Consider the following 16,621-nt stretch of genomic DNA (forward strand, 5'->3'; position numbering starts at 1 on the left):
CTGAGAATCTTTTTTTAAGGCAACAATGTGAACAAAATTGGCCTATGATAAAGACTGTATATAATATGTTATTATTGCTCCTTCCCTCAAATTTGCTTCTGTGTGTATAGCCTGGAGATCCATACTATGATTTCTTATTCTTTATACTGATGGAGAAATATATAGCATGTTATGGACTGAGAGTTTGAATTTACCAGATCCTAATAACGGTTGAAAACATAGCTAATCAAATTTTGTTACTCTTTTACTGATCACACTTGCTTAAAGAAAGAGCAAGTTCCGAAATTTGGTTTTATTTTAGTAAGTGAGGAGAGCGCTAAATTCGAATTTCCCACTGTAAATTCTTTGAGGCAGAAATCTGCCTCACAGGTCATACCCGTCCTGTATACATCAGATTGTAAAAATACAGGACGGGTCTCTCTACTGTGTGTACACTCATTTCGTTTTATAAGCATAACGTTTATAAGCATACTGAAGCTCAAATTTCCAGAAAAATTAAGCATATGCTAAGCATACCTTGAGGCTCAGCCAAAGAAATTTTTAGAATCATAATTTCCAAAACTCGTCCAAAACTTCAGAAAATAACAGAAGAATGAAGAAGAGAATTACAAACAAAATTGGTGATTTTATTTTTGTTTAATCTCTTATAAATAACACAACTTATAATAACAACAACATTCGAAAACAATAGAATGTCTTCATTTCTCTCAAGATTAAAGATAGGGGAAAATGCGCGAAATTTTTTACCCCCCTTTATAATTTTTTTACCAAGTATAGGGTTAAGCATAGTCCAGGCTCAAAATTGAGCTTTACTTAAGCATAGTGAGCTTCAGCCGAAATTTACCGTATGCTTATAAAACGAAATGAGTGTATTGGCATATTAATTACCATTTTGTTTTATTTCCTTGAAACATTTTGTGCTTTCTGTTTACAATTTAGTTTATTGAAGTTTTGAAGTTCAAAAGATGTATAATTACTTTTTATTGATAGGAATTTGTCTCCCACTCAGAATTATTAAGATTTAAAGGTTCTACAGACAACCCTGCTTGTTTGATGATTTGAAAACACTAAAGCAGTAGTAAAAAGACTTTAAAATTTTGGAGTAATACAAATATATTTAACAAACAAAGTAATAGAAGGATCCCTTTTAATTTTACATCCATGCCATATGTTCATAAAATATTTATAATTTATCCATAATGTTTTAAAACTAAATTTCACAGTTGTTTTAACAAAAAATATTCATTATAATACTTTTTCAGTGGAATCTCTACCTTCTATGTAAGAGGAGATGAAACAAAGTCAATAAAAAAGTTATAAAAAGATTGACTTAGATTTGGTGCAAAATGTTGTGTTCGATATTGACTATGTTGTACCTGCTGGCTGGGCTCGATATGATATCATCCTACACATTATTTGACATCAAGATGCCCAACGTTTCACCAAAAGAGGTATTCAATTCAAAATGTTATATATAATGAATGACATAGTGTGCAGAGGAGTCCAGCCCCAACATTTTTCAGGGGGGCTAAGGAAAATAGCCCCCGGCTAAATTCTTGAAACATAGCCCCCACCTTCACAAAGCAAAATATCAAAGAAATTTTGCATGAAAATTCTCAATAAACTTTTTTTCAAGGGGATTAAAACCTTCCCCACAGCATAGATTTTTAACATAATTTAAAATATATGTAACCTATCATCTCTGCCCCCAGTTCTATTACACAACACTCAGTCCCCCCTAGCAATTTTTTGAAAAATACAGCCCCCCAATCAAGTAAAAATGGTTTAGCCCCCCCTAAGCTCAGGGTGGGGGTGCATTCTATGAATGAAATTATAAACTATTATGATATATAATATAATTCTTAAATTTTTGCATTTTCAACGGGGTATGATAAACAAGAGCAAAACAATTTTTTCAACAACCTACTTCCTAAAATTAATCAACTTTGAATGAAACTATTCAAAATTAAATAGATCAAAATTTACTTCGATAGTATATATATTTCTATCCAATCAAACTTTATGAAACCAATGCCAATTTGGTCGAAAAGATTCATTTAGGTTGTTTTACGCAGCACTAATTTCAATTTTTTTTCGTATAGGATGAATCATACCTTTGTACAGGAAAGAAGTTACCCAGAACACGTGATCGCTACTATGCATGTAAATATACAAATCTTCATCATTAATTTTTCTTAACATTATTTGTCAGATTTCGAATCTTCCATCCACCTCGTTTCCAGTGTATTATTAGCTGATAAATGGTTATTATGTAACGTTACAAAGCTTTGGAATCCCCTGCATAAAGTTGTCTTACTCTCAAAGTCTGTCTAAAAAATCTGGAAGCGGAGGCAAGAATGGCTATGACTTTTAATGTAGCCAAATTTAAGTCTAAAAGATCTTGTGCTTTCTTTTGATTTTGAAAGTGACTACATTTGTAACTTGATCCAGAAAAATTTAATAAAACTCATTTTTTCTATCCAGACAAATTTGAACCAAATGCAGATGAAAAAACAGCACATCACATGTTGGTCTATGCTTGTAGAAGCCTGAGTAAAAGAAACCGACACAATGCCTATTGGTAAGTAAGTTGGTTTTAGAATCACAGGTGGTTAATTCTGTCCTTGTATTTCATTTATAGTAGATAGATATAAGTTTGCTTTAAACAGTCACAAATTATCAACAAAAATAACAAATGATTTTTGCAAAAAAGTGTTCGAGCAGTGAATCACAAAGTGCTCAAGAAATTCTGAAAAAATTGGACCAAAATATTGAGAATTAAAACGGGAAATAATTACAGTATGATTGTTCCTTTAACAGCATGTATTACAAAGCAAGATCAAAGTAGATAACTAACTACCCATGTTTTTATAAGATTTAACGATATAAGAACATGAGGCTCAAATGGCCGAATGATATTAATAATAAGTTAAAGGCTTTAATGAGGCCTAATTTCTTAAGAAATTGCACAAAAAATACTCACGAAATGGAGAAAACTTTTAGGCCTAAAACTCTTAAAGTTGAAAACATCTGAAGGCTTGAAAAAATTTTGGTTGCTCTTATAAAAAGCGTATAATGGTATTTTTGTAGAGCCAATTGGATCCTTTTCAATGTTTTAGTTCACTATAACCTTTTATTTTGACTATATTTTTAGGAAATGCCATGGTACTCCTTGTAGTGGTGGACAAATCATATATGCTTGGGCTAAAAATGCAGAAGGGCTAACGCTTCCGAAACGTAAGCTGCAAAATCAATTAATAGAATAACCAGTCTTTAAAAAAAGAAATGAAGTACATCCCAGCTGACACTCAACGTTGTTTCGACGTCCATCTAATGCTCACAACGTCCATATAACGTTAGATGAACGTCGAAGCAACGTTATGTGCCAGCTGGGATTACTTTTGCAAGATCAGCCAAATAGATTGATTGGCTTTAATGTAGATTATAAAGACTGATGGAAAGAAGCTGTTGCATTAAAGTTGTAGTAGCAGTCTAACGCCAATTATTAGCGAGATTATGTATCTGGAATTCTCTACGGCTACGGCTAAGGTGGCGAGGGGAATGGCGAGTAAGGCAAGTAATGGCGGGTGAAAGCAAGTTCGATATTTGACGTGCGGCATTATGTCGACTTTGCTCATACGGTGTTTTGGTGTTTTTCCCGTACAGAGCAAAGTAGACAACGACATGTCGCCTTTGGTGACGACCCGTACGGGCAGCCCCGCAACCGTAGCCGTAGAATATCTCCAATACATAATCTCGCTATTTACAAAAGTAGTAATGTTTTTTACAAAAATTTACAAATTTACAAAGAAGATTTTTTCCAAAATCTTTCATTTTTATTATCTTTGCCTTATAATAAGTATAAAAGCTCGGAAGATGTTTTACGCATAAAATTTTTTTTTCATTGTTCTTGCAACTATCAATTAACTCCTTAATTATTTTGATACCCATTTTATTATTTTATAAGAATTTTGTTGACTGAATTTTTTTTAGACGTTGGATTCCCTCTTGGTGATGATTTTGACTTGAATTATATTGTCCAGCAAATTCACTATGCAAGACCACTTCAAGGTATCGGTTTATTCTTTCTGCTTTCTAACTTGATACTCTAAGAAAAAAATCTAGAGTGACCACAGCATAGAAATATAGCATCTGATTAGGGTGGAGGTTTTGTGTTTAACCACCAGTGTCAGGTGATAAGCAATGAAACCTCTACTTGAAAGAGACGATATGGAGTTTTTACAAGCTGTTATTTGATTTGGTTGGTCGTTAACCAGTACATTTTTATTACTTTTTCTACAAAACGCGTCATTTTTATTACTTCAAATGACCAATTATTAAAGTATCTTATAAAAACTCCATCTCATCTGACTTGATGCTTCAGTATTTAAAGAAGGCAAGTTTATTAAGTTATCCTGATTTGAAAGAAGTCCAAACAAAAGAAAGATAATCATATTTTGATAGATTTTCACACGTGTGAAGTCATCAAACCATCAAACTGTGATCTGATTTAGGTTTGTTTAGATAAATATCAAGTCATTAGAATATATATAAACCCTTATCATATCAAGTTCTAGTCTGAATTTGCTCAATCAAATCTACACAATGATGGTGATAACATACATGAATAGCATGTCAATATCATGCTTATTTCACGTTTTTTATAAGAACATCCAAAAACCCTTTCGTTGTTCTTATTTTGTTGACTTTGATTGATTTTTTGGTATTTCTGATTTTCTATGCCTCTTGAAAATAATATTAACATTTTCTTAATTTCTCCGTTTTGTGAGTATCTTAGTGCCTTTTCTTTACTCCATAAAGCCTTTAAGATGTTCTTAAACGTTTTTGTGTTCTTATACAGCTTCTTATCGTAAAAGGTGTATAATTATTCTTTAGACGATGAATATGACTCATCAGGCGTGAAGATCCGCTTAACAAAATACGAGCCACAATTCGTTGCCAGTATTTACCTGTTTGCCAGTAATTTCCAAATACCGCCAAATTCTAAAGGTTAGTTTTGTATCCAAGTTGTTGTATTTAACATGTGTAATGCAAGTGTATTATGGAATCCAAAACTCAAAGCAAATCACCAAATCATCTTTTATGATTGTTATAATTGGGCTATTCCAGAAAAAAGTTTTTTGGAAAGTTAAACCCCTCCCATAGTATTTTGCCCAGATTCCATGGATTTTGTCACTTTTACATGGCTCCGCCCCCCCCCACTTATTTGGGGGGTTGTAAATCTAAACTCGGCCTAAAAGTGGGTGGGAGCTGTCTCATTTTTTAAACTCAGGGGGGGGTCTAAAAAGTGGGGGGACCTGGAGGGCTGCACTAAAGTTCTGGGGGCTAATTACAATAATTAAGAAATTGTAACTGATTCCACAACTAGACAATAACCTTCTATTATGGAAAAAGTTAGGCCTCTTGGCACATTTCAGAGGGCAATTAAGAACTAAAAGGTGCATATGTTTTCTCAATCAGAACCTTCTTATATGTTTTTAAAAATATATATCATTTTTCTTTAGATTTCTTTTAAGAAATATTTAAAAATATATAACATATTGAAATCGAAATAATTGCCGAATTATTTTTCTTTGCTGGGACCTGAACCTTTAGATTTCAACTGGGACCTGAACCTTACTGAAAAGTGGGGGACCTAAAACTCAGGGGGGACCTAAATTTGTTGGGGGGACCTAGAACCCCATTCGGAGCCATGTTTTAACGATATTCCTCCTGGATGGAATTATGACCTCCTCAACAGGACCCATTGTATAACAATGTACTTCATTTCTGTAAACATACCTTCAACCCAATCAACCCCTTTTATGTTGAAATTATGACGTCCTCAACAGGACCCGTTGTATAAAAACGTACTTGTGTGGCTAAAAACATACCAGCGACCCATTCACACATTAAATTTAAAATATGAAAATATCTCGATAAAAGTAAAAACAGTTGAGCCTCAGCAAAAATTTACTGGCTTATGAAAATCGTTCTTTTTTTTGGCTGCGTGAATGCTTGAAAATTAAAAAAAAAATGCTTGAACACGTGAATTGAAAAAACTTGTGTTAACGTGAAAATTCACTTTCTTATTGCCTGGATGCTATTTTTGTGTGAATTCGTGAATTTCTCCGATTTCCAAATGTTTCCCTGATTTTTCCCGAAAAATTTCCAGTGCTCATTTCAGGATTGCGTGAAACACAAGAAAGATTTGCGTGAATGCGTGAATTTTGAGTCTGCTGGATAAAAGATTGTAAAATGAATTAAAGACTTTTTTTCTAACTAATTTCACTTTTAGGTTACAATGTTGATATGGCATGTAAATATCGTGGAGATTCGATCAAGCCATTCGCCTTCAGAACACATGCTCACAAACATGGTAAATTATTATTTTGAAATATAGCTCAAATGATCTTTATCATAAAAAGTTAATTTTCAGTTTAAGTTTCAAAATGTACTTTAGTCATGATACACAATGAAAGTAATGGTAAGTAATTTCTTTTTTGATTATCCGTCATAGCAATACAACGACCCTAATTTGGGGTAACTCTCTGACGGGAATTTTATACACAATACGCATCCCCTATATCAAAATCAATTTCTGGGGTGCGCACAGCCTACGTTAGTACTACCTGAAAATAAGGAAGTAGTTCTTTCAGATTTATTTTCTTTTTAAAGCAAGTTATTTTGCCAACATTCAAACAGAATTTAGTAATTATTTTTTTATTTTTGTAGGGAGATCCATATCTGCTTATCGCGTACGTGATGGAGTCTGGGACCAAATTGGTATTGGAAGTCCTCAACGGCCACAAGTATGTACCATTCGATGCGTAGAAATTACATATCGCTTCCTTCAAATCTTTAATTTTAACAAAGATTACTAGCTTTTTTTATTTATTTTGTGTGGAAGGTGCCAAACTCATCATTATTCGTTTTTGAACTTTTTTCCCAGGCGTTTTATCCAATCAAAAAAGAAGATAGATTGTTGCTCAAATCAAATGATGTACTGGTAAGAAATACAATTCAATTCATTATTTACTGCTAAATACAAAAGGTTTTCCAATCTCTATTATTGACTACTTCTTATACATCCATCTAAGGTTGTTCAAAATTTATGACGGAATTTCTAAACTCCTTATAAGAAAATGAAGATTTTCCGTTATAACTTTTGGTCCCTCCCTAAGATCAGATTTTACATACATCGACCATTTCATTCAGTGGCGTGGATCTCCAGGGTGCTCAAACTTTATGATTGGGTGTGTTTCTTTTAGCCATACTCCTTTAAAAGGAAAATGAAGACTTACCGCCCTAAATTTTGAACCCCTTCAGGTCCGCTACTGCATTTAAATCCGCTTTAGCAACCTTCATATCAGACTTTTCCAGAAAAAAATCACCTTTGCTCAGGTCCAGAAACCAGACCGGACCAGTCCTTGATAAGAGTCAACTTGAATGAGCTTTTCTCTCTAATGATTGAGTCCAGTTGAGTTTCAAAGTAACAAATAAAAATTACTCAGACTTTTTGAAAATTACTATCGTATTATTGATTGTTTACCTTCTCAAAATAAACGAGAGTCCAGTGGAATGCTCTTGCGACTGAACATCGAGATGACGGAATATGCTTCTAGGCGTTAAGTTTAAAGCCCCGAAGGGCTAAAGATGAATCTTGGATAGGAAATGGAGCCACTTATTTCACATCTGAAACGCGTGACTCACGTGGTTTTTACACAAACCCCGGTTTAAAATAAGAATATTTCGCCAGGTTTCGAAAGATATGCCACGTGAGAATAAAGAAAACACTGGATTTAATCCGTTGCAAATCTTAAAGCTTTGCTTTATTTCTTTTTGAAAGGTTAAAGATTCCGCTCCAATGATTCCAGGCTATGAAAACATCATCCAGGCTGATATAAATTTTGTTATTATTTCCCTTGCAGGTTGCCAGATGTACATTTGATACAATGGATGAAACCAAGACCATCAGTGCAGGGTATTGTATACTTACAAGCTTTTCTTTATTGCGTATCAAGGAGAAGGAAACCCCTTAAAAGAACCATAAAAATTCTATTTGATTAGGTTGTGAGGAGTATAGGTTTTGCTTTCAATAGTAATAAGCGTGAAATTGGCTTGGCATCAAATTTTCTTGGCTCTTTCTGAAATCTGAAGCTAGGATTTTTCTTCATTTAAAATGTAAAGGTTTTAAAGACAAGAATAGAGCCTCGTCTTGTTATAAAAATTTTTAGCATAAAAAACAAAAAGGCATCCTATATTAGTTCTACACAATATAATATGTTCAGGTCAATGTTTTCAGATTCTGCTGGCCTATAAAATACAGAGGGGTCCAGTCCCCTCCATTTTTCAAGGGGAATAAACATTTTATCAATTATGTACAGGTCGTACTCATCAGACGAAATGTGTAATTTCTACATGATGTACTACACTATGAACAAAGGAGAAGATTTTAGTGTCCCTTCAGGCTGTTCTTCCACTACTCACACCCTGGATTTCCCCAAAGGTAGGGTTTGTGCTCGGAGTTTATAAAAGACGAGAGTGCTTTGTTAAAATGGTCAAGCACAGATAAAGGGCTTAATTTAAGGCCCAGCAGGATAATAATTGCATGACTATGATATATTTCAGAACAAAAAGAAGGAATTGCATTGTAGAGATCTCTACAAGGAAGCCTGATGTCTCGATCTCTAACAATTCGGATGTTGGTTAATTTTTCCTAGTTTTCTTGCTCCATTAATTGTAGACGAAGCTATGAAACGTAAGAGTACGAAATATTCTAAATTCTTAGTACTACTATCCATCAATTAACTTATACCTCAACCAATTTACAGATTCAATGTTACCATTCCAATCATCAAGCTCAAACACACAACCTCAAACGACGCCAGTTGCTTCTACTGTTAAACCTTCCTCAAAAAAGCCAGAACAGAAAATATCATCAACGCCAACAGACCCTCATAGCAAGGCTGTAATCATTACCACTAAAGCGCCTTCTTCAACTCACAGTGGAAGTAGCGCACACCATTCATCAGGTCTACCAGAACTAGATGGCTCATGGAGTGTAGAGAAAGAATTGAGATCTTCTTTCAAAGGTCAGATTCGTAGTATGGATGTAACATTGGATTATAAGTTAGTGGTGTTGACTGGTGTTCGCCCTGCTAATAATAGGTACGATATTATTACATCAACTATCTTATTAAAACTCTCACATCGCCTTACCTAACGTTTCCTGACGTTTCAGTCTCGGGGAATTTTTAATGTAGCCCAAATGTGTGTTTCTTCTTTTCTTGTTATAATGCTGGTACAGTAATCTTTGTAAATCGGTCATATCCAACAATGTTTTTATCGATTTTTAAGAAATCTCACATTACATATTAAATGAATTAGGGTTTTAATTTTGACTTTATTCTGGGATTTGAAATTTTTAGTTTGGTAAGTGCATAAGTTTACCACACATATTTCTTATAAAGAACCAGGTTGATAAGGCTCGAGGGCTCAAATAAGCGAAATTTTTTTTCCCTATCTCGTAAAGTAAAAGCTTTTAAGAAAATCTAACCATGGCAAACGATAGCCCTTTACCCAATGAGTAAAATATGGTATAATATCAGGGGTGGTCAAAGCAAATTTTTAAGAAAATGAGCTAAAATGCTAAGCAGCCAAAGCCCTGACCTAAAAATTGGAGTGTAGTATCAATCATCTACTACCCTTGAGGAGGTAGCGAGACGACTTATAGACCGCTCATTAATGTCGGCTGGTCATCCTTTAGGAAGAGAAGCCAGTCATTATCATATTGTGCTTTGATAAAAAAATGTTTTATTCATTCTTACAGGAATTGGGATAGCTTCAACTTTTTTCGATTCTTCTTTCAGTTTATTCGATGGAGAGCATTTTCTCTTGGAATCCAAACCGATCGAAGAGAAGACGATTTATATTGTGAACAGCAATGATGGATCCTTGTTCAACTCCTTTGGTGCTAACGTGTAAGTTTTTGTCAAACTCGGGCCAGAAAAAACATAACCTCATCAATACAGTTGACGCTCTCTAATTCAATTTCAAAGGGAATTAGATTTTCATCGAATAAGGGAGCGTATCAAATACTAGAGCGTCGTGTTTGAGGGTTTTTTTATGACGGTGACATTCAATATTATCAAATAATGGAGTGTATCGAATTGTAGATGGCTGAATTAGACAGTGTCAACGCTATTTGTGAGCTTCAGGTTGCTCCAAGTAAAGAAACCATATCAATGATTAGATTCATCAGGTGGTAAACCTCCATTGCATCACATACAGATACATTATTGTGCAGTAACTAGTCTTTCATTTCTTAAAACAACATCTGAGTGCTAAAAAGCTGGATATAGTTGCCTGAAAAATTCTGTCAGGATTTAATTTCAATCGCGTTCATTAAATTTATGCTTGGCTTCCTCATAGAAACACACTCTGGTATAAATGGTAATGAATATTTTAGGTGTTTGTTTTTATTTGCCCGTTGATTTCAACAACTTCTTTCACTTTGCTTTAGGTTTTACCTTCCTTCATCAGTGAGAGTCGATCACCAGGGTCATTTCTTTATCACGGATCTTGGCCGGCATCAGGTAAATTATCATACTGTCATTTTCTCACATATGAAACTTTAAAATACTGTTTTTGAAGCACTCTTCGAAAAATAATCAAAGAAAACTTTCTAACATTAACATTAACTTGATTCTGCAAGTAGATTGAGAAATGTTCGATTTCATTCGATTCGATTGATCCTGCTAATCCTACTGAGCTTACAATTTCTATAGAAAGACTATCTTTAAGTCATCCAAAAACTTTGGTCGTACTAATTTGAAAGTGGTACCCTAACTGCAGCACCCAGTACAGCTGTTTTAAGATGGTTGTTGTATTCGAAGTACTCACATCCAGTTCGTACAACCGATTCAAAAATTTCGATCAAAGATAGCAGATATAACTTTAGCCTATAAGGCTTTAAAATACAGATTATCAATAATACCCTTACTTTTACAGGTTTTGAAATTTGACCCATTGAAAAAAGAAACCCTACAACTTGTGCTTGGTCAGGAAGGAATCCCTGGTGAAGATCGCAATCATTTCTGTTCACCAGCCGATGTGGTTGTCGATCACAAAAATCATATCTACGTTGCTGACGGGTTAGTGTCTTATTTCTATGTTGGTCATAAAAATTACCTTGACCTTATATAGTATAGTAGGGATAGTACACGGCGATCTGTAACCGGATTAATCGGATTCAAAATCTTCTGTTTTAGCCAAATTTTGAAAAAATGGCTGATAATAATACCTTAAGGGAACTTATTTTGGTGGGAACTAATTTTGACGAGCGGCAAAAATCCTGAAAGTTTTAATTTTGACGAGAAGTTATTTTGGCGATTGATGATTTTTTTTAATTTCGGCGGGAACTAATTTTACCGAATGACAGCGTAAATCTGTTCTATTTTGACTTATTTGAAGCCTTTTTTGTGAACTCAAGAAGTTATTTAGGCAAAATACCAAAACATTTAATTTTGGCGAGAACTTATTTTGGCGAGTGAGCAAAATATTGAATTTTGGCTGGAACTAAAGTCTATTCACGATAAGTGTGCACTCTTTTTTCATTTACCTATAACTTTCGAAGGAATTCTTCAATCTTTATAAATTTGGTATCATTGGAAAGATATTAGTGAGTGGATCAATTTGAAATAAAAAAATCTTTAAACGAATTCTAAAAATGAAGATGAAAATGAAGTAGAAAAAAATGAAGATCTTGTAGAAAGGTGCTATAACTATCATTTTCACTGCAGTGAATCCTTGATTATCGAACATCATCACTGTGAAAAAATTTCTCAAAAATATTCATTCAGTCAAAAGATATCAAGCAAAGTTATAAGCTGATTGACGTCTAAAAACGCTGTTTTCTGCTGTTTTCTGCTGTTTTTTGGGGTCACTCACTTATTAACTATTGTAACTTACTTGTATCATAACTTTATATTGAATAAATATTTTAGTGAAGTTTCTTCACAGTGATGATCTCCTAAGATCAAAGAATCTCTCCAGTGAAAATGAAAGTTATAGCACTTCTCTACAAGATCTTCATTTTTTTCTTCTTCATTTTCACCTTCGTTTTAAGAGTTTTTTCAAAGACTTTTTTATTTCAAATTGTTCCACTCACAAATATCTCTCCAACGATACCAAATATATAAAGATTGAAGAATTCCTTCAAAAGTTATAGGTAAAAGAAAAAAGAGTGCACACTTATCGTGAACAGACTTTAATTTTGGCGAATTTTGTCTAAATTCGCCGGATTCGCCAAAATTAGTTCCCGCGAAAATAAGTTCCCTTAAGGTACTCTCTTTTTCTTTTATCATTTAAAGAGAATGAAGGAGCATATTTTGTCATGATTCAATTATCTTGATTCCGACTTAGAAATATCCCACACGGGATGAGGAAAGGATAGAGGGAAAACGAAAGTGCCCCGAACTTGTGACCTAATCGATGTATCAAAAAAATTCTTTCTTCTACTTTTGACTTGTTATAAGGTGACTTTATGTGCAAAATTTCATCTCCATATTGACACCAATTGTAGAGGTACCAACGAAACTAGCCGAAATAATCCCGATTTTTTATAAGTTCTACAGAAAGAACACTGTGGTATTTCTTAACATTCTTTGGGGGTACTGAAAAAACTTCTTGTTTTCTTGCTTAAACGTCGTAGGAGTCCTTTTTCGAAGGGGGTAGTGTTCCTAGTAGTGTTTTGGTTTTCTTCCCTTTCTTAAGACAACTTTGAGTTCACTTTTACTGGTGAGGGGGAGGGAGTTCTAGAAATCTAGGTATCACTGGAGTGGAGAGGGGTCTTAGATCCTGACGAAACCAAGCTATGAAAGATAACCTATATATAACCATTTTACTGTAGGCTGTGTAACAATCGTATTGTAAAGTTTGATGCAAATGGAAAATATTTGTCAGAATTTGGTAAGTCATATTTGAAATATATAGGCTGGGATTGTTCTTAATTTGTCCTTCTTTAATAGACCTTTTCATAAGTTACGTCACGAACATCACTTGCCTCCCATTCAAACAATAACCAAGGTGATTATGTCCCTTGAGACATAAAATCATTTTTTTACGAATAGAAAGTTGTTTTAATAAAATCCGCTGGGAGTTAATCACCATGGCAATAATTTCAAAACGAGGCAAGTGATGTTCGTAACGTAATTTAGGAAATGTTCTATTATAAAATTCCTGCTCCATATAGAATTGTTCATTTTTTCTCCAGGGTCTGGCCATTTGAAACATCCACAACATTTGGCAATCAGTGGCCACCACATTTACGTGGCTACACAAGACCGTCATCAAATATACGTCTTTGACTTTGATGGGAAATTTATTCGTGCTCTGTCACACGGGTTATCAACAAATGAAATCTCTATGGTGTATTGTCATGCCAAAGGTTTGTATACATATAGTCACTTGCTCTATAGGATTAACAAAGTCGATTGTTATAGGCATTCTATAATATTCCATATGATTTATACCAGGTGACCCACGAAAAAGTTCAGACATTTCTCGACGTCTCGAGGCCGAACAAATGTTCCAAAGTGCTTGGAGTTTAGATATTTAGAAAGTAGATATCCTAACTTAAAATTTGAGCTATCACTTTTTAAATTTGACCAATTTGTTCTCTACTTATGAGCTTTTAAAGTCAAAATTCACTTTTCGGAAAGTGTAAAAAACACGTAAAAAAGGGGTATTCATTCATTCGTGCTCTGTCACATGGGTTATCAACAAATGAAATCTCAATGGTCTATTGTCATGCCAAAGGTTTGTATACATATAGTCACTTGCTCTATAGGATTAACAAAGTCGATTGTTATAGGCATTCTATAAGATTCCATATGATTTATACCGGGTGACCCACGAAAAAGTTCAGACATTTCTCGACGTCTCGAGGCCGAACAAATGTTCCAAAGTGCTTGGAGTTTAGATATTTAGAAAGTAGATATCCTAACTTAAAATTTGAGCTATCACTTTTTAAATTTGACCAATTTGTTCTCTACTTATGAGCTTTTAAAGTCAAAATTCACTTTTCGGAAAGTGTAAAAAACACGTAAAAAAGGGGTATTCATTCATTCGTGCTCTGTCACATGGGTTATCAACAAATGAAATCTCTATGGTCTATTGTCATGCCAAAGGTTTGTATACATATAGTCACTTGCTCTATAGGATTAACAAAGTCGATTGTTAATTTCTAAAGGTGCTGGATGTGCTCGTGAATGTTTTCTAAATTTTGAAATGACTTTAATCAAGTATACTCTTCATTCCTAATCCTTTATTCATTTTGTTTGTTGAATATGTTACTATTATAGATTCTAAAGACGAGCTACTGTACATCGTTGGCAAGAATAAAGTTGTCGCAATCAATTTACAAAAAGACTCTTCTATTGCTTGGCAAATCAAGGTACATTTTAGTCATTTAAATTGATCAAGGTATATAAATTCTTTATTGCGAATTTTTTGGACATGTTCTTATTAAAAGCCTAATATTGTTTGATCATTTAAGGGTAAATCCCCCAGTAAATGTGGTAGTTTCCAGCTGAGGGTATTGAATTTATGATGATGAAAATAGTATTAAAGCAATTACATCCCGTACAAACCGTACATCCTGTGCTCAAGTTCAGGAGTTGCCATAAAGCCATTATGGTAATAACCGGGAGGGCACATTGCTATACATTGTATTAAAGCAATTACGAATTTTAAAGGCGTCCACATACGCTAGTATTACTCTGGATGTTTGATATCGTCAACAAGGGAGGGGATTTTTTCGCCCATCATAAGTTCTCTCTCTCTCTCTCTAAATGACTGATTATGATATTTTTCAGGGTACTGGTGACAAAGTATTGGCGTTATCACGTGACCACAGATATCTATACATCGGGGATAAAGATAATGGAGACATACAAAGATATCTATTACCTTCCAGTACATCCAAAAATAAAGGTATGTAAATTTGTGAAAGAATTTTTCGTCAAACGTTTTTCTGTTCTGAAAAATCTTTCGTAAAATGTTTTCTTTGGAAAAAAATATTTCGTCAAACGGTTTCCTTTTTGAAAAATATTTCGTCAAATGTTTTCTTTGGAAAAAACAATCTTTCGTCAAACGTTTTCTTTTTTTAAAAGTATTCCGTCAAGCATTTTTCTTTTTTGAGAAATCTTTCGTCAAATGTTTTCTATGGAAAAAAAATTTTTCGTCAAACATTTTCTTTTGCAAAAAAATCGTCCGTCAAACATTTTTCTTTTTTGAAAAATCTTTCGTCAAAATTTTTCTTTTTTGAAAAGTCTTTTGTCAAATGTTTTCTTTTCAAAAAGTATTTCGTCAAACATTTTCTTTTTCAAAAATCTTTCGTCAAATATTTACTTTTTCAAAAAGTATTTCGTCGAACATTTTCTTTTTTCAAAAAATCTTTCGTCGGACGTTTTTCTTTTTCAAAAAGTCATTCGTCAAACGTTTTCTTTTTCAAAAAATTTTTCGTCACACAATTTTTCTTTTCTTTTTAAATTTTTTCTTATAAAAATCTTTCGTCAAACGTATTTCGCCAAACATTTTCTTTTTCAAAAATCTTTCGTCAGAAGAAAATATAAATGTCCGAATGACGGGGTAAGCTTTTGCGAATCAAACAGAATCAAATAATGTTCTTCTATTTTCCTTTTTAAAGGTAAAAATAATTTCCCGTGGTCACCCATCGACCAAATTCCTTCATCAACAAAACCATCCACAAACAACAACAGTTCACGACAAGTTGACATCCTCCCCAAAACACCATACGACGATGACGACATTACCGTAATCCCAGCCGTTGTCGTTGTTGCCGTACTCGCAACGCCGATTATACTCGTGTTTGTCGCTTTAATTATACAACACGTCCGTCTTAAACACCGTGTCAAACGGGCTGCTCAGAAGCGTACTCTCGATAATTACACTAAAACAGGGATATGCACGTGTTGCTGGTCTACGCCCAAATATTACTATGACTCACAGAAAGGTTTCGATCGTTTGGTAAAAGGCTTCAATGAAGATGATGATGCGAATGAGGAATTAAGCTCCAGTGGAGAAGAAGATCTTTTCACTCGAAAAGCGTAAAATGGGCGTTAGGTTGACGTTACCTAGCGATTGTCAGCTATGTTGGAATACGGCTATGTTGAATACCAAATTTATACTCGCTTCGCTTAGCCTTGGTGCCTTAGCAGACTTTCTATATTTTGAATTTGAGTCTGGTTGCTGTTTGTAAGCCAAACAAGACTATACGGTTACCAATTCAACAGTTTTGAGTGATGTCAATATCTATACATTTCAAAATCTTGGTTCATAAAATTGGAATGACTAGACTTGTGTAATCGATTCTAGAGACCATACAGGCTCATGTTTAGAAAAATACAGAAGCGCACAGACTAATATGCTTTCAATGATTTGTCATAATATCGCTGGAGACTTCACGTTGATGATATTTGTTTCTTGAGTTTTAAATTAAATGGATACACTCTTTAATATAAGCATATGGGTCGAGGCTCAATATGCTTACCAAAATCTCATTTTTAGCCTTAATTTATGCTTACTTATATGCTTC

At 34.0% G+C, this 16,621-nt stretch overlaps 1 protein-coding gene across 1 annotated transcript; it reads left to right on the top strand.

Annotated features, from left to right (window-relative positions):
* Positions 1 to 1,261: 1,261 nt before the first annotated feature.
* LOC136810963 (peptidyl-glycine alpha-amidating monooxygenase-like) lies at positions 1,262 to 16,238 on the top strand. Its single transcript, XM_067067557.1, has 20 exons — positions 1,262 to 1,451; positions 2,103 to 2,163; positions 2,485 to 2,581; positions 3,155 to 3,237; positions 3,994 to 4,071; positions 4,897 to 5,010; positions 6,299 to 6,379; positions 6,736 to 6,812; positions 6,953 to 7,009; positions 7,932 to 7,984; positions 8,388 to 8,509; positions 8,835 to 9,171; positions 9,873 to 9,983; positions 10,526 to 10,598; positions 11,014 to 11,156; positions 12,914 to 12,972; positions 13,277 to 13,450; positions 14,367 to 14,458; positions 14,880 to 14,997; positions 15,713 to 16,238. The coding sequence occupies exons 1-20, from the start codon at positions 1,347 to 1,349 to the stop codon at positions 16,135 to 16,137; spliced, it is 2,460 nt and encodes an 819-aa protein (XP_066923658.1). The 5' UTR covers positions 1,262 to 1,346; the 3' UTR covers positions 16,138 to 16,238.
* Positions 16,239 to 16,621: the final 383 nt, after the last annotated feature.

This window comes from Clytia hemisphaerica, unplaced genomic scaffold (assembly GCF_902728285.1).
Source record: "Clytia hemisphaerica strain Z4C2 unplaced genomic scaffold, Clytia hemisphaerica genome assembly, whole genome shotgun sequence".
Lineage (NCBI taxonomy): Eukaryota > Metazoa > Cnidaria > Hydrozoa > Leptothecata > Clytiidae > Clytia > Clytia hemisphaerica.